An 18522-nucleotide genomic window follows, 5' to 3' on the forward strand; every position below is an offset into this window, starting at 1 on the left:
CCTCTCAGTGTCTTTGTAATCACTGTGAGTGGCTAGCCCCTTCTTCCAAAGGCTGTAAACTCTCCTTTTCTCCCTGAGTTGCAGCCACAGCTCCCTGTTCAGCCAGGGTGGTCTTCTCTGGTGTTTGCTTCTCTTACAGCACCTGGGGACTGCCTGCTCCTGAGCCATTAACACTTCCTTCTTAGAGAGTGCCCAGCCTTCCTGGGCCCCTGTACCCTTCAGGAGAGTCTCCCAAGGGATCCTTTCAAGCAGTTGCCTAAACAAGACAAAGTCAGACCTCCTGAAGTTCAGGATGTCAGTCCTTCTTAGCCTTCTCCTGACCTCTCTTAGAATAGAGCACTCTATTATTTCATGATCACTGTGCCCTAGTCGGCCTTCAACCTCCATGTCGTCCACCCGCCCTTCTCTGTTCACAAAGAGGAGATCCAGCAGGGCACCTTCTCTGGTTGGTTCTCTCACCAGTTGCATCATGAAGTTGTCTCCCACACGTTCTAGGAATCTCCGGGACTGGTGTCGTTCTGCCATGTTATATTTCCAGCAGATGTCTGGGAAGTTATAGTCCCCCAGAAGAACAAGGGCAAGCGATCGTGTTGTATTGACAAACTCCTTAGATAAACTGCAAAGGGGGTAAATGTGGACCAAGTGAAACAAAATGTTTTTCCTCAAGCATAAGTACTGCTAATCACTGGCTCGATTGTGTAAGCCAGACACCATGCATGCCTTGCTAATGACTTCGCACCTTCACCACTGAAGAGGTGAGGAGAACTGATAAGTGGTGAACATTTCTGCCCCAGAAGCCAATGATTCCTCAAGAAGCATGAAGTCAGCAAAAACCTGAGGGAAGAGAGGAAAAACCAAAGGTGGACAGGGTGAGTATGATCTCCAACTCAATTGGACAGGGGGTGGTGTACCCCATTTCCCCCTCAATGCATGTGCAGAACCCATGTGGTGGTTTGACTTTGGCTAAATGTCAGGTATCCACCAAGTCGTTCTATCACTTCCCCCCTTTTCCCCTTTTTTTCTCAACAGGGCAAAGAGGGGAAAGAAGATAAGATAGACCAACCCTTGTGGGTAAAACAAAAGCAGTTTTAATATAAGCAAAGCAAAGCAAAGGTCCACACTTGGAATCAAAAAAAGAAAACAGATTTATTCTCTACTTCCCATGACCAGGCGATGTGGGGCCTTCTCAGGAGCAGGGCTCCGATACACTTAGTGGTTGCCTCGGAGGACCCAGGGTGACCCCACCCCCTTCCTCCTTTCTCCCAGCTTTATACTGAGCAGGTGTCACATGGTCTGGAATAGCCCTTTGGTCAGTTCGGGCCAGCTGTCCTGGCTGTGTCCCCTCCCAAGACCTTGCCCACCCCGTCCCACTGGGAGAGGGAGAATGTCAGAAAGCCTTGGTGCTGTGTAAGCACTGCTCAGCAGGAGCCACAACACCAGAGCGCTATCAACACCCTGCCTGCTCCCAGCATAAACCACAGCACCGTGAGGGCTGATATAGGGGAAACCAATTCCAGCTCAGCCAGACCCAGTACAGTAGTGAGACTAAAAGAACTGGGACATTTAATTTAAAGTCAGCATAATAGAAGACATCAGATAGAGAGATGTGGTGTGGAATGTATTGAGGAGTCAGGTATGAAGAAACCAGGAGCTTTTCCAAGTGGTAAATTCAACTCAGTGCAGAAAGGGAATAAGATGAAGGAAGAGGTGGTCTATGTTTGAGCTGCGTGGGAAGTAGACTGTAGATTAAGAATATGATTATGGATGGAACATTTTGTACGGGACAGCAAGTTAATGAACACTGAAGATTGTCTCAGTTCCCAGACAAAGGTGAATAACTGAATCGAAAGACTGGCCCAGCTTCATTAACCATCGGAGGCAGAGCTCCAGTAGGCAGAAGGCAGAACCTGGTAAGCAGGAGCCGCTGTATTCCTGGCGTTAGCAGCAGCAGGGTGGGTTTGTATGCTCTCTAAGCATACAAAGCATTGTAGTCTAAGTCCCACATTACATCCTCAATGACTGTGGAGACAGCATCCCACTTGGTTTCTCATGCGAGGATGACTTTTCCAGGAATGAAAATAGGACTGAAGATTTTGTATTTGATGTAGTTGTCCTTCTCAGTGGCCAGGATGCTTTCTGTCTGGAGCCTAAAACACCCTCCTCCTCCTTGCAGTGGTGCAAACAGGCATTTTCATGATAGCATTTCCTTGGCTTTAGCTTTCTGATATCTTTTGGCTATGTTGTATCAAACTAGCAGGATGCTCAGGACTGTAAGTGCATCCCAGTTCAGTACCCAGTGAAACCCAAACTCCCACATTTTAATTTCAGTTCCACGCGTATGTATTCATTTTCAATACACAGCTGTGAAAGCCTTCGTGTCTACCCTGCCTGCCTGGCTGTCCCTTGTAGATGCTGTCAGCATACTCTTCCAGCTCCATGTTGTTACCGTTGTTCTTCCCTGCTGCCACTTTCCATCTTCCTGATCCTCAGCTTCATCCCTTGGCCACTGCTACCACCTCATGCTGGTTTATATGTCCTCTGAGTTTGTCTGCTGTTGGATCAGAGTCCAACTGTCCTGGTCCTATTCCTATTCATGAGTATGGTGTCACACACATGAAATGTGTTGATGGGATCTTATCTTTCTCAGGTGAACTGCCTGATATTTTGCACAGCTGTGTGTCACTGTGATGTATTACAAATACTAACCATGAACACAGTGAAGAAGGCATAAGGCTGCAGAAAGAATTGCTGCCTGATACCATCGGGGCTCTCTTTTTAACTGGTCTCTTGATAATCTCATAGAACTGTCATATACTTACCAGCTTTCCCAGTTTTTCACTTTCCCATCTCTACCAGCTTGCATAAATAGATAACAGCATTTGAAGGCATGGAAAGTATTCATGACCTGCAATATAATAAAGACAAAGGTTTAAGCCATTATGGGTAGAGAATAGTGGTTGAAAAACTGGGAAGTATAAAAAGGTGATGCACTGAAATGCTAATGAAGTGGATATCAGAACAGCTAGAAGGGAAGGATGTAGGAATGGATGCCAGAGTTTTCTAGATATGTCACCAATAAAAGACATCTGGGAAAAGGTTTATTTTTATCTCTGGAAGATATTTTACTTTAAAGGAAAATGTCCTTGCTCCACTACTCCAGTCATTAACAATTACTGGGTTTTGCTGGGAAAAGGTACTTGCATTACATAGGTGATGGAAAGCATCAGAATATACCCAAGGTGTGAGGGGATCCAGTCAACATCCACAACCTGTTTGATTGTTCTCTTATGTGCGATAACTAGTCAGTGTCAGCACCTGACACTGCGGAGGCCTGGGTGTGTGGCCTGTACAGCACATGTATTGGCTGGCTGCTGCACACTTGAATACGTCACATCTATTCCTGGTATCGGCACAGCACCTTACCTGGAAAATGCCTGCACTGCGTAGGCTTACGCTGCACGCTCGTCAGTTTGGTAAGTGCTGGGATGTATGTGTTGCATGTGTGCTGCATAGTCAGTTCTGTGTGCAGGGGCTCCTTTGAAGGATAAGTATTTATCGTTTCTAGTGGATAAGTTATTCTTCCCTTCCTGCAAACACCGCTGTGTAGTGCTGCAGAACGACAGCTGCCTTTCACCCCTGAGGTCGCTACCTTCCAGCAGCGGGTGAATGATCCCTGTGTGTATGGTTTGTGAAGTGCTTTGGGATCCTTCTGGATGAAAGGCACTCTGTGGAGCTCAGGACACACTTACTATTCATTTACTGTCTTTTATTCCAGCCACATACAAACTCTGGAAGATAAAAGTTGATACCTTTCCACTACAGACAGGTCTAGCTGCTAGCTGCAGGTACTGAACCAGGACCTTAGCAAGGTGTTTGGGAGGGGAGGGTGGGCTTAGCCCCTGCTGCAATTTCAGCCAAGCTTACTCTGATAGTCCAGAGGGGTTTGATATTTCAGTGGTGGTTCTGTTTTCCTCTGACTGTGCAAGACATTTACATATCTGGTTCACAGTCCCCCTTGAAGGCAGTTAAACAAACAGTTGGTTGCACACAAAGGGAAGAACAGAACCGCACCCTGCCTGAGAGCTAGACTAACGGCATGCAGTAAGGGCATTTTCTGAGGTGGCTTGAAAAAACACTCTACTACACCACTGTATACTGACTGCAGTGATCCATCTGTGCCTGTCTGTCTTCCCATTTTTTGTTGGAGGGAAGGACGAGCCCTGGATCTGTAGGCCAAGGCCCACCTGGCAGGGCTGTGCTGAAGGGCCCTCCTTCTGTGTGGTAAGTTTAAGCCATCAGTATGGTTCAACTAATGCCAAAATTGGCTCAAAAACATTCTCAGATACAAGGACCCCAGACTGCTCCACAGCAGAAGAGGATCTTCCTCCTGGTGCTGGTAGGATACTAGAGGAGAGCCCCAACTGTTACAAAGCTGTTCTAGGAGTGGGTGAGTACAGGGCTTGTGTCAGCTCCTGGTTTGTGCCATACGCAGCGGTGTGCTGGTATTTTTCAAAGCAAAGTGCAATGCCTCGCTTAGGAAGCCTAGGAAATCCTTACAAAATAAAATGGGTATGGACAACACCAACTTTAACTGGACTGCAGCTCTGATCTGTTCCCTTAGCGATACAAGCTGGGAGAGAAACAAAGCACTATCAAATGTAAAAACCTAATGCATCGCTTCGCTGCGAGGGGCAGTAATGGTGAGAAGCTCAGGTAACATGTCAGCCCAGCCTTACAAGACGAGTGGGGCCCACTCTGCAGGAGTTTGGGGGTAACTCGTGAGACCGTGCTGGTGAGAATGGGTGAGACCCTGCACGCTGGGAGCAGCCACCCCCCTACTTACCCTCTACAGCCACTTCCCAGCTCCTGTTCTCAGTCTGTGTCAGCATTTAATTGGTGGCATTATCCACCGCATTTGTCTGCTAATTTATGTTATATATGTTCATAGTTTATGTGTCTGTGTTTATTTTGTGTTGAACTAAGTTATTTTCCTTTATTGTTTATGTTTTAACTCTGTTTCATATTTAACGTCATTAATTTATGTTACTTTATCTTACGTTTGCAATGTATCGTTTAATGAGAAAAAATCTAATAAAAAGAATATTTTTTAAATGACACCAAAATAAAATTTCCCCGAGATCTACAGTGTAATATAACATTGAAAACCGAACAGTGCTGGCAGGGCTAGGGCCCTGGCAATCTCTTTCTTCAGAAGTAAAGTTTGGTGGCAGGATGTTGTCTGCCTGCTGCCAAAGTTCTTGTAGTGCATTAGCTATAATGTAGGAGATTTGAGTAGTGCCTGTCACCATATGAAAAAACTCAAATTCAAGCTGATGGAAGTAGGGTTTGTTCATCTCTGGTGGAGGTGCAGACACACCCCAGTTCTCTGCTGGTGGTCTCACCGAGGGAGGGGGCAACGCCGCTCCCCAGGAGATGGCTTCTCCTTCGGGAAGGTGGTGCTTCTGTTTGGAGCAGATTGGACAACAGTCTGGGAAAAGGACAGCCCTGAGTGCCGAAGAGGGGTACAAAGCAAGAAGTGGAGTCAGTTATGGAAAAGTCTTAAGCTGACAGATGGAGTGGGAGGTGGCCAGTCAGCATGGAAACGCTTTGGTCGGTACTGACATGGCAGAAAGGAGAGCCTGTACTGCCATACCAGAAGCTCCCCACATGGCTCCTGTCCCCCATTGCTGTAGCCACAAAGCTCCACAGGGGATAAATCCTGCCTGGGTGTTCAGGTAGGTTGTTGGCAACATGCATGGGAATGCTGGCTCGTGCATGCTGGTGGTGAATGTCTGCATGCTAGATAACACGAAGTGCACTCTCTGCTGGGCAGAGCACGTTAGCGTTGTGTGAAACCACAGGTACTGAATCCAACTAAACGTTCTGTTTAAAATTGTTTAAAACAGATAGTTCGTAGCCTTTGCCCTCTCTCCCAACTGTGCAAAGTGCTGGTTTTGGTAGATATAAGCAAAGAGCAAGATGGAAACTCTGGTGGCTCATACAGGAGGTTTAGAAGGAGTGCTGTCTCCTTTTCATGTCAAATCCCAGACATATTTCTTTTCTCTCTTACTTGGCTTCTTGCCTACGTTAAATTGCTGAATTCTGCTTCGTTAAAATAATTGCTAATTGCATTTTACACTTTAGTTTAGTAGCTGCTCAGCAAAGGCTCAGCCATCAAAGATGCTAAGCATCTCCCGTGACCTACAGGTTAATCTTCACTTCACTGAGCCTCAGTGAGAGCCCTTGATGGTCCACAAGTGCCGAGGTCTGGTCCTCTGCCTGACGTGCAGCCAAGCAGTAGGATGGGCCAAGTACATGGAATTCAGATTCTGGGGGGCAGTTTCATAAGGTTTATTAAGAATTCCCTGACATTTTCCTTGGGTTACTCCAAATTCAGATTTTTACACCACTTCTAAAAACTGAGGCTCCTGTCACGCCAGTGTTCAGGGGTATAAAAAAAAAAATTCATTCAGCTGCATGGAGAGAACTGGACATTACCTTTAGCAAGACACGGTGAAGCCGCAAGTGATCCTTGCCTGAAAGCTGTGTTACAGCTCAGCTGCTTGCAGGGAATGAGAGAAAAGAAAGCCTTCCTGCATCCGAGACACACAACATATGCCCTACAACATATGCCCTACTGCTTGTGCTATGCTGTTTGGGCAACAACAGTCTGGGTTTTTAATTGTCGTAACCCTAATTAATAGTGACAAATATTTTGCAACTGGAGGACTGGGAATTTCTTTATAAGCTTTAAACCTCATGTAAAAAGTTTATTCCTTACATCCACTCTAATCTTGCCTTAAGTTATTCAGCATATGCATATGACAGAGTAGAAGAAGCACTATAGTCATGCTGAGCTTGAAATCATAAGCTTTCCAAATTCCCTGTCAGCACAGCTTAGATGAAATTTTTCCTGGAAATAAAGCAGGACTTGTGGACATTTTCCTTCAGTGGGAAAAGAATAGGTAGAAATGTGGGGGCACTCACTGGTTTCATGCTAAATGAAGACACGTGGAAGGAGAAAATTCATTTTGGTTGAACCTTTTTACAGAAACTAGTTGTTCTTTATGCCAGATTTCCACATTGTAATAATCCTAAAATTCCTCACTCAAAGATCTCCCCAAGGGTATTCCAGCTGAGTGTCAGGTAAGACCCAACATGACTTCTTGGGCCTGAACTTTTTGGGCATGTATTGTACCCAACTACGACCCGATTTAGCCACCTCCAACTTCTCAGAGAAGCCTTTCACCTGACTGAGCCAGGCACTCATGCCCCACAAGCCTCAGGGGAAGGGTCGCAGGACTGCAAGAAATTGAGGGGTGCGCCTCACCTCTGCTGTCTCAAGGCAAACACAGGCCACCCTCTCCTGGTCACCCAAACGCCTCTTTTCTGACGCAGGACCACGATGACACTAAGGCCCGCTGGTGCCATCCCAGAGTGTCTGGCCATGGATGCCCTCCTGGCGAGCAGGGCCGGGTGGGTTTGGCCTGACAGGCTGGGGGTCCTGGGGAGGGGTCGGGCAGGCTGGCAGTGAGCTGCTGTGCCATCCCAAAGGAGCTGTCACATGTGCTGTGCTTTGGCTTTCATCAGTCGGCTAGCACAAACCTGGACTCCGTGCCTAAGAAGCCCTGGAGGGCTAAACCTGAAACAGATGCCCATGGACCAGCCCCTCAGCTGGTGTAAATCAGCAGCAGTTCTGTGAAAGCAACTGAGTCATATTGATTTACTTTAGCAAGTGGATCCAGCGTTTCCACCTGTGACACAACATTTTGCTCCCTTATTGTTTATTTTAGTAACAGGAAGCAGATACCAGTTTTCCTAATGAAATGCAGATTTTTCCTGTTCCTCTTTATTTTAATGAGGATGTTTAAGATGAGAGAATCCCAAATCAGATGCCTGCATCCCATCCACCCCCAGCCTGCAGTTATTCGTATTGCTCAGAGGCTGATGCTTGTCTCTGCATTGAATTGAAACAAAATCCCCTACATCAGTATTCCTGTAGTTGGGGGGCACTGTAAAGTACCAAAGCTGAACATTACACTCGCTTACACCCCAGCACCCTTGCTTGTAGCCAAAAATTTCACCCTCTGTGTGATTCCAGGGATCCTTTCGCCATCTGTCTTATCACAGAGGTGGACGCAACAGCTGCGCAGACAATATCACTGCCTGCTTCTCGCTGTCTTAAAACAGAGCTTCTCACACCCATCTGTTTGCATGTCCCCGTGCGTGAGGCTGTTCGGCACCTCACACTTCCCTGGCGCCGTTATCCTCCTGGGCAGCCAGGCTCCACGCTGGGGACTCATCCCAGCCTGCAGACGGGAAGTTTGCAGCAAAGCCAGCCGTTGGAGCTGGGTTCCTGGGCTAACGCCTTTCCCGCGAGGTGGGAGAGCTGCAGATGGAGCCCACCGCCTTTGCCTGCGACGGGAAGCAGTTGCCATTGGGAAACCCGTGAGCGAGCATTTGCTCTGCGGAAACCACAGCCATTGGCTTCGTTTCGGACCCACCACCTTCTCCAAGGCAGCCTTTCTGTCAGCTGCTCCCTCCCCTTGGCCCAGCCCAGCACTGGCATTTCCCCCTTCCCACTTTGAACACGTGCATGTTGATATCAGGGCTGGATGTGGACCAGCATTTGCTCCTCACCCGCACTGGACCCTGACGCAGGGAGCTGGCGTACCCCCAAGCCGCCTGCCTGTGAGAAGATAACAAGAGAAACTGCCTGTCGCAGATTAGAGTCTCACTGAATAGTCATTTTACAAACCCAAAGCTTATATGGGTTTTTTCCTGAGGAAGTATCCAAATATAGGTGGAAACTAACTTTTTTTTTTTTCCCTAAAACCAGCCATGTTATTCTTCCAGAAATTAACATCCACATCTTTATGTTTTTCCTATAAATGGGATCCAGGAACTGATAATTCCTTAGCTCTCTTTCTCTGGTATTCCATAGCAGCAGCAAAATGACAGCTGGGGTTGCAGCCCCCCAAGCACTGATGTATTGCCCCGCAGAAGACTTGGCCACCTCCTGGGGAAATACTGGGACAAGCTTCCCAGAAATGTATTTAAAAAAAAAAATAATAATCAAGAATTTGATTTATAGCATAAGAAAGCATGCATGCCTTAAATGTCAGCGGTGCTGGCATCTCTTCTGAGCTCCAGGAGGGAGCTGGTCCTTCCCCAGCTGTGACCTGGGTGCGAGGCGTGACTGTGGTGCTCTCATCCTGGGCAGGACAGTCCGAATGACGACAGGGTTTCCAGCAGACAACTGCTGATGTACAGAAAGTGGCCAGATTAGGCAGTATGTGTTTGTGCAGCTGAGTAAATTATTTGGTAAAAGGCGCACATCTGAATAACAAAATGAGACTTCTGTAAGGGAACAGTTACATCCTCCTGGAACAGCCCTAAAGGGGATGAGATTAGAAATTAAAGGGGGGTGGTGGGTGGATGTTCCTTTTTTGTTAGGGTGTTAACTTGTTAAACGAGGCTTATTTCAAACAACCTGCTAAATTTTACATTTCAAAATTTCCTACATTTTGCACATACTCGGTTTCACTGTATAATCTGTTTCTCTTGCTCTTTTTGTGGCTCTTTCAAACAGCAGTTAGTAAGACTTCCTATTGCGAAGGAAATCTTGGCTAAATATAGTAACGTAGGGGAGTTTGTTTAAGAGCTGCTAGGTATTCCACAGCTCTCTGGTATTCCCTGGATGTTTATTTCAATCAAGCCTTTTTTTTTTTTTTTTCTTTTAAGAAAAACATCATTTTTCAAGAGGAAAACTCACCAAAGGAACACAGCAACTGGTGCAATACCTGAAACAATTTTTCACTGTTACATCAGTAATTGCAAAGCCATCAATATCCCCTGTGGGGATATACCCTTCCTACTGCTTGCAAATGGAGAAGCCCAGCTGTGGGTCCTCCCTTGCTTCTGAAAGCAGTGACTGCGTGGCCTAAGCCAGCAAAGGGATTCAGATGGGCAGGTGACCTTCTCCCTGGTCCTTGGTCCCGCCAGACAGTGGGAGAGCTCACGTGGGTGCCCACAGCGTGCAAGCAAGGCTGCCACAGCCACGCACCTGCGTGGTGGCCTGGAGGGGAGCGTGGGGAAGGCAGGGAGGCCGGGCAGGAGTGGGCAAGGAAGCAGTGACCGAGGAGACAAGAGACCAAGGAGTGGACGAAGTGGGGACGAGGGCAGGGACAGGCTAAGTTAGTTCTGAAAGGACTTTTTTCCTAGATCTGTTAATGGTGTACGCTGTGCAGGAGATGCTGATTCACAGGCAGTGATGTCCCAGCTTTCACTGCAGCTTCAGGGTTGCAGCCCTGCCCGGCCTGGGACAGGGCTCTGCATGGGAGCGGTGGCCTGGCACCAGCAGGACTTTGCTTTCACCAGTTCCCATGTAACTGGAGAAAGGAAAAATCTTCACCAGACAGCATGCCCTTGAACGATAGCCACCTGGACGTTGCTAGCCACAACGCTTTGCCAAACCACGTGCCTGGGGCAAAGCTGCAGGCACCTGAAATTCTGGGGGCATCCCTGTGGGCAGGGCCGGGATGAGCAGCCATGCACCCCGCTCCCCTCACTCGCAGCCAAGCTATCCCACAGCATCACTCACACCTCCGGGTCTCTTCTGTCTGTCTGTCTGTCTGTCTGTCCCTCCCTCTAGGGTAAGTCTCTGGCCAGCAAGCGCCTCACGGGCCTGATGCAGTCCTCCTGACGGCTTGAGCCGACTGCCCCGCGGGAGAGACGCCTGGGACCGCTGCCGGGGACGGGGCATTTCGGGGAGAGCAGATTCCCGGGGGGAACAGAGCCTGAGCAAGTGCAAGCGGAGAGCCATGTGCCGGGGGAGCACCTCTCTTCACAGTTTACATCGACACTTTTCCTCCCTGCACAGCTTTGTAAGGACAGCGAGCTCTGTGCAGGTACTTTGTTTCCAACCGGGGTTTGGAGGAACACGCTTAACTGTATGCAGAAGGTCGACAAGGCAAGGGCTTGCTGTCTTGTTCTATAAGGAAACAGACCCAGCCACAACTTAGAGAAAGGAGAGCTGAGAGGGATCGGTATTTTTCCTTCATCTCTTCTCTCCCCGGCACAAACATGGCTGTAATAGATGGCGCCGCAATCTCACTTGCTCCCTTTCTTGTGGCCATCTGGATCCAATAAAATATCTGCTGGAAGCTGCTTCTCCTTCTCACAAAATCTCAAATGCATTTCTCCTGCAGATTCATTGACTTTGTTTTTCTTTCCTATGTCTCTCCTCCTTTAAAGCAGTGAAGAAAAAAATAACAACAAAGCACTATTTAGGTTCATCACCTGCTGTCCCTCCAATAGCATGTAGCAGGTCGAGAGATGATGGCCAGATCCTCAGCTGAAGTCAGAAGAGTGTGAGTGGTTTTCATCATCTGAGGATCTGCTCCATTGAGTCAGACTGATCCTGGTGCAAGTCCTCTGACGTCGGCGGAATCGCTCTGCATGTGCGTGTAGTGCAAATGTGATCAGACTCTGCCTGATGCTCAAAAAGTCATGTTTTAGATATGTAATGTACACACAAACACCACACACACACATGCGGTATTTAAAAGTGAGTTGTTTTATACTGTATTTGATTTTTTATTTATTTAGGGTTTTGCATACTTACTCAATGATGGATGTTCAAGCTTTACTCCGAGTAGATAGAATTAGACTCCAACTCCAATCACAGAGGGCCAAAAATCTGCTCATGTGTATACAGGGAAAGGCAACTCTGATGTGGGCAGGTATCAAAATTCAGTCTACAGTGAAGAGGGAACGGATGGAGATGGGACTAGCAGAAGCAAAGTGTGAATGGGCAGGGCGCTGGGTGCCAGGTAACCTTTCCTAAACAGCAACACACCCAGCTGTGGTATAATGCTCGGTTAACTGACTCGGCTGAGAAGCACCATTGTAAGAGTGAAATTGTACTGCTGGAGGAGATGAGCTTCCACTAAAACTCATCTGACTTAACAGCCCTTGAATACAACTGCAAGAGGTGACCCAGTAGCTTGTTTCAAATTGTTGGGGGTATGAAGGCTAGGATGAGCACAGAACTGAAGTGACTTTAATTAGAAACCCCACACATACTAACTACAGATAGGAAAATGGACTGCATTCACATACAGTATATTGCCTATGTATGGAAATTTCAAGACTCAGTTGACTTTGTGCCACAAAACCTCCTGTATTTTGCAAGCAGTTCAGATCTGAAGCATATGTGAAAATAGACATTTTTTGGCCTTCTTCACTCATGCCAAGGCAAATTGGCTTTTTGTGCAGGTGGTAGAAATTGCTATATGGCTATGAGTTTGCGTTCCTACCTAGGCAAAACCATCTAGCTAAGTAGACAGCTGGCTATCAACAACATTCACTTCTGAAGCAAGTATTATTCTAATATCTAAGGCCTATGTATACACAAAATCAGGCCAACCTAATTTCTGTCAGAAAAAGTACCTTCCCTCTTTACCTTTTTTTTTTTTTTTTTTTTTTTTTTTTTTCCCCCCTGGAAAACTATTATCAATTTTACCTACGGTGCATAGAACTCTACACCTGCATGAATGTACAGTAGAATACCAAGTATGATATTTTTCCTTTACACGGGCCTGTTCCCATGAACAGCCTGCTGTCTGTCTTCAGACCAAGTCCGTCCTACACATACATGACACGCAAGTGAGTTCCAGGGCTGCAGAACCATCGTGGCTGTGCCTGTGTGTTCATGTGGTGTCCTGCCGCTGAAGGGGGGGCATTAGATCCCCTCCAAACTGTCATGCATCTGTCCTTGCAGGACCCGTTTGTCCTCTATTGCTCACCCAGCCAGAGGGTCCCCTCGGGTAATAGTGGGTCTTTGCGTACCAGGCCTGGTTGTCTACTCATGCACATTCGTACGTGTCCCCTGACATTGTCGCTAGGAAAATGAAAAGGCTGGCTCTTCTCAGAGCCTCATTGATGGTGTTTTTATCTGTGTCAAACCCACCATTGCCATGCGTCACTGCAGCTCTGTAAACCCACAGCTGCTCACACCCCAAGCTACTCTACTGCCAGGGCTAGCCAGCCTCTAGGCTGAGGCATTTCCCACAGGAGGTCTGTCCTGTGAACCCGCAAACTGCTGTGCAGAGCGTTCCTGAACGGGATGCATGCATAAAGCATGAAACTCTGGTTTGTAGCAAGATGCAGCGATGAGGAAGTGCTGCCGGGGGGGTCTGGGTCTCTGCTTTGAGTGAGTTCCTGACACTGGACAGGTCTCCTCCTGGGGGAAGGATGGGGTAGCTCCATGGAGCTACTCCTCAGTGTCCTGCAGCATAAAGGCACATGTGGGCAGGACTGGAGGATGCTGGTGGGTGCACAGGACAGGTGGAATTTGGGTTATGGTCTGTGCAGGGAGCGGCAATGCCAGGCTTTAACTTGGAGATGTGCTGCTGCCCCGTGAGCAAAGCGCCCTGCTCTGGCTTTCCTGCTCCGTCCCTGCAGGACCATCGTCGTCTTGGCCGCCGCAGTGTTTTGCCTGTGGGGAATATGCTGTGTTTGAACAGTTGAGTGCATGGAAGGAATTTTTACAGACACAGAGAGCATGCATATGGGCGTACATCAGGGGGCCTGGATGCTGAACAGCTTGCCATTTAAATGCACACTCCTGCTAGCTAATCTGCTCAGTAATGGCTAGCTGAGCGGACAGAGCTGCCTATTCTCTGGAGAGAAGAAAGCTCTGCTCCTCATTTCCTGACAAATTTCTCTAAAACAAACATGAGAGTAGACAAGGCCTCCTCCTGGGAACATGTATGACCTGCTCATCACATGTCTTTTACTTCACGTATGATGATACTAACATGTAGCTACTTCCACATGAACCACATCATTGAATTTTTGCTTTTTAATGACATCATTGCTTATTCCAAGTGATGCCACTCTTGTACACTCACCGGTATCCCGCTGAGTGTTGCAGGCAGTAATCTGCTGCTTTATAAGCGTCCCATGTCTTCCAACTACCTCATCGTCCTGAAGATGAGGTAGGAAATCAGCTTTCCACCTCTATTTATGTTCTAAATGGCATTGTTTCAAAGAAAGGCAGTCTGTAAAGCTTTTATGATGTCCATGCTGTGCAAGCTAGCTACAAAGCTTCCCATGCTTACAGGGCTATGGCTGTGAAATACGGCTGTACACTGTTACTTGGATAATAGAGTATCCAGAGTATTTGTGGCGAAACGGCAGCAGGGCAAGCTCTAGAAAGGTTCGACAAGCCTGTGCAGACAGCGTTAGGCTAAAGCAAATGGATTAATGTACTCTCAGTATAACTCAGCGCTAAGATCCCATAGAGTACTGTAATAAAATGGTAGCAGGGCAGCCATAAAAAGTGGCAGTAAGCTGACATAATAATACCAGGATAAATGTAGCAATAAGGTAACACAGGCCACTGCAGTAAAGTAGCATTTTGATAATGCAGCAATAAGACACAACAGGACGCTGCAGTAAATTAGTTTGGGGAATAAGACAGTAATAACGGTGTGTGCGGACAAATGGTGGTACATTTGTACCAGGTACTGCAGCAATAAAGATAACACAAGGTGTCCTAGTAATAAGTTACTACAGTAACAACAACATGATGCACTGTAAAGTTATATCAGGATGCTTCCATGCTGCAGTCAAATCCTACAAGAGGTGGTAGCAAGACAATGAAGACAAAATATGCCCCATTTTGGACTGCAAAGCATGAGTCGGTTTTCTGCACGGTAACCCAAATTCTGGAATGATCTCAGCAATACCAATGCTATCACTCCCCGCTTTCAAGGAAGCTGAGGCAAGAGCATACCCCCATCCAGTCTATTGTTTTGGTCTGAAAATACAAAATGGACTCATTGTCTCTTCAGCAAATTGTCACAGACTGTGGTGAAGTTCTTCAGTTAGTCCTGACTCAGGTGAAACCGCGGTGATTTTGGTGAGTTCTTTACCTTGGAAAGGATTTGGCTCTCTCATCTTCTGGCATGGGTGATGCTTTTAGCCTATAATTATTTCTGTTCTAGGGTGGGGGAAGGGAAACCCAGGTACAGAACATCTGATTGTACTGCTCTGTTTCCTAAAATGCACAAATAAATTGAGCATCCTGGAAAAGTCAAAGCAATAAGGACCAAATCTGTTCTGTCTGTCATGCACACATGCGTACGTGAATAATCGTGATGGATTCAGTCCGAGTCCTTGATGCTTCCATTGGCAGGGCTTGGCCTAACCCTGTTCTCAGTGTCTCCAGCTGAGTGACAGAAGCAGTGTGTCTTCTCAAGTTTTATTTTTTAATTTTATCTCCTTTCCCGCTTCTCCTTTTTTTAAAAAAAAAAAAAAAAAAAAATAACCTCACCTCTGAATGAAACATCCTTAGAAAAAATCAGTTTGCCCTAAGATAATACACAGCATGGTGGGCAAAGAATAGGTGTGTCCATTTGCTGTCTTTGTACCCTTCAGTGGAGGGTAAAGCATTCTGGAAGATAACCAGCGACCATTGTTAGACTCAATAATCATCAGGCATGAGGGTTTAGTCAAAGCATCTATGTGAACAGCAAGGCTTGAATGGAGTGTGTGTGCTAGATAACAACCTGGTCTCCTGGGAAAAGGATGTAAATAGGGCACCACTGCAGACTCCTGACTAGCAGGAGCTGCTCACAGCTGGCTCTGGCTTCTTCAGCCAATCCAACAGATAGGAATTTTCTGCCGCATCTTTCTGACCCTTTGCACAACAGCTTTGCTATCCCTTTATGCGGCTTTCTCTGTCTCTAGCTGACTGTGCTCAGTTCAAGTTTTGAGCAGTGAGTGCTCTGATATGCCTTGGCTTGGCTCTTGCCTTAAACTCCTTGGCTTGCTCTTATTGTGGTTTAATGATTAAGCAGGATTATTAAAGTCAAGCTCACAGTAGGGTAAGATAGGCTAGGTTATCATGATTTTGTCATTTAAGCTGGGAGCAATTTTGCAGCTTCTCAACACTGTTTATAACCTGAGATGGAGAACAAGCGAGGCGGCTGCTCAGCAGAACAGTGGGCTGGTGAACAATACGCTATCTTCATGCCCATACGTACTTTGAACTTACTGGTGAGGAGAAATGCTTTGTAGTGAGAAAAGTAATCTCACGGCAGGAGAGAGTCAGACCTGATCAACTTTTTCATGTGATACAGATTTTGCTTTGCCAGCCCCTAGCATCTGCAAAGCTCGCAGCTAAGAGCCAGCAACCTTCTAATCCTGCTGCTAAGCATTTGGAAGCAAGCTTTTCAAAGGCTCTCTTTACACAGCAATGCTATTACTTGAAGCCTTTTAATGTGAATTTATGGCTATTGCCACAAGTGTCAGTGTGGTTGCCCTCTTGCATTTGCAATAGGAAACTGTGGATTCACCCCATGCTGAGGGTGAATGTTAGTGGGCAGAATTTAGGGAGCAATTTGCAGGCTGGGGGCTCAAATGAGTTGCACATGAAGGAATCTAATGCTGTTTGAGATGGTCAAAAGTGCCCAGGTCATCCACACGGGATTGACAGCGATGACACTGGATTTACCAGTGCATTCCCATCTGGGGACACAAGAAGATACCCTGGAACATCTCATGTGGCAGAGGACACTCTCTGTGACATTGGTATTGATCCCTGAATATTGCTATCTGTCAGCAGAAATACTAAACTGGGCTTCCCTCTCTCATCTTTGGGGACTTAAACCATGCCATCCTTCCATAAATAGTAGGCAACAGCCAGCCCTAGGCAGCACCTTCTATGGGTGGACTAGGAAATTCTCATCTGGCCTGGAATTTCAGGAGTAATTGTTCCCTTTTGAATCCTTGTCAAGATTTCTCCTGTCCATCCACGTGCAAGTTATTCCCGTATGCTGCATAGCATCACAGCTCAGCACCATGGGTGTCTGATTCTTGTCATAATTCAGCATGAGTCTGATGCCACGTGGATTAAGGCACATCAGATAAAAAAATTCAAATGCTGCTTTATACAACACATCATTTCCCCTAAAAGCATCTGGGATTCTGAAATGCCACACTCTGCTCTTCAGAGGTCATCTGGGGCCAAACACAGAAAGATGAGGCACTGTGGGATGTTCCTACACAAGGAGAAAAAGTCTGAGGGGGCCTCCTAACCCCGTGGTGTGATTGAAAGCATCCAGACTGGGACAGCATGTTCTGTCCGTGGGGACTTGTCCAACACCAGAAGCTCACCGCTTCTCTCCAGAGCTGGCAGAGGGCAGGGCCTTGGGGGCAGCTGGAGGGGAGTCCCGTGGGGGGACATGGGGGGGCTGTGGTGGCCAGTGCATGAGGAGCACCCATAAGGTAGATGGGATCTGCGAATCCCTGACGCAGGGGATGAAAAGCATCATCCTCTAGTGCCACCCCATTGTGCACTGCTAAAACAGCGGGCAGGGGAGGTGGGAGGAAGCGTCATCCCCTCACACGAACCCCCTGTCAACCGCTCTCCCAGCACAGTGGGAATGTGTCACTGCCGCTGAGTATTTTTGGCCTCACACAAGTACGGAGGCCACTCGGGATTCTGCCAGGGACACGGCGGGCTGCGAGGGAGAGGAGCCCGGCTGCCACCGCCTGCGCCGGCCTCCCGGCCCTGGGCGACACTTACCCCTTCCCAAGGCACCTCCCAGGTTTTGCCAACACGGCAAACAAAGGCTTCTTCGAGCTGGGAAGCTCTGCATAACGCCAGAGGGGTGTGCAAGCCCCCTGGTTCCCCGCAGCCCACATCCATGCTGCTGCCAGCTGCGCTCTCCTCCGTGACCCTCATCCCTTCCCCTGGCACCAGCACCCTGAGCAAGGCTCTGCGCCCGTCAGACGCGCCGGGAAGCGGCCTGTCAGGGACCTGGGAGAGCCGCCTCGCCGGAGAGCAAGACCTCTGGCTGACTGCAGCTCTCAGGTTTGACAGGTCCCAGCGCTGAGAGGCATCTGCAGCCCCAGCTCTGCTCTTTGGAGGTTATCCCGTGCACGTCTGTGCGAGTCAGCGGCAGCGCGACGAGGTGCAGCCACCAGCGACCCCACGCCGAGGGCTGTGCTGCTTCCCAGACCTGCCTGCCACCCCCATTGTGCCCAGCCGCGGCAGCTGGGGGCCACTGGGCTGAAAGGAGCTACACGCTTTCGTCCTTCAGAGCATCTCTCTTTTCTTTGTGTCATTTGTCTCTGCAGGACTTGTAACCTTTGCTGGTTTTGAAGCAAGGGACCAGTACAAGCCGCAGGAACTGATACTTTCATCAGCTAGACTCCCTGCTTAGCACACATGAGAGTCCATTTTTAGTATCTTGGCAGTCAGACTGAGAGAGTTGCCATGTGCAGTCCTTTGTCCTGCAGGACAAGCTTAATCGCTTTGTTTATTTACCTTCCAGCCATCCTGCAGCTCTCCTCAATCAGTGCTCCTCTGTGTGTCATGCTGCCAGCACACTGCATCGCCATCAGGCCAGATCTTCCCCACGTCCCCATTGCTTCGGCACCTGCGGTTCTCCTCTGCCTTTCCCCCTCGTCACTCTTCACTCTTGTTTTCTGACCCCCTCTTAGAGA

General features: G+C 47.9%; 1 protein-coding gene across 2 annotated transcripts in view; it reads left to right on the forward strand.

Annotated features, from left to right (window-relative positions):
• The window catches only part of RGS6 (regulator of G protein signaling 6), a 274836-nt gene extending 261082 nt beyond the window's left edge, over positions 1-13754 (forward strand). For both annotated transcript variants that reach the window (XM_026850080.1, XM_026850082.1), the window contains one exon: positions 10655-13754. In XM_026850080.1, coding sequence (XP_026705881.1) covers positions 10655-10705 — 51 coding nt within the window. In that variant the 3' untranslated portion in view covers positions 10706-13754. The remainder of the gene's footprint in view (positions 1-10654) is intronic.
• The last annotated feature ends 4768 nt before the right edge of the window (positions 13755-18522 follow it).

This window comes from Athene cunicularia, assembly GCF_003259725.1.
Source record: "Athene cunicularia isolate RWA chromosome 5 unlocalized genomic scaffold, athCun1 chr5_part1, whole genome shotgun sequence".
Classification (NCBI taxonomy): Eukaryota; Metazoa; Chordata; class Aves; order Strigiformes; family Strigidae; genus Athene; species Athene cunicularia.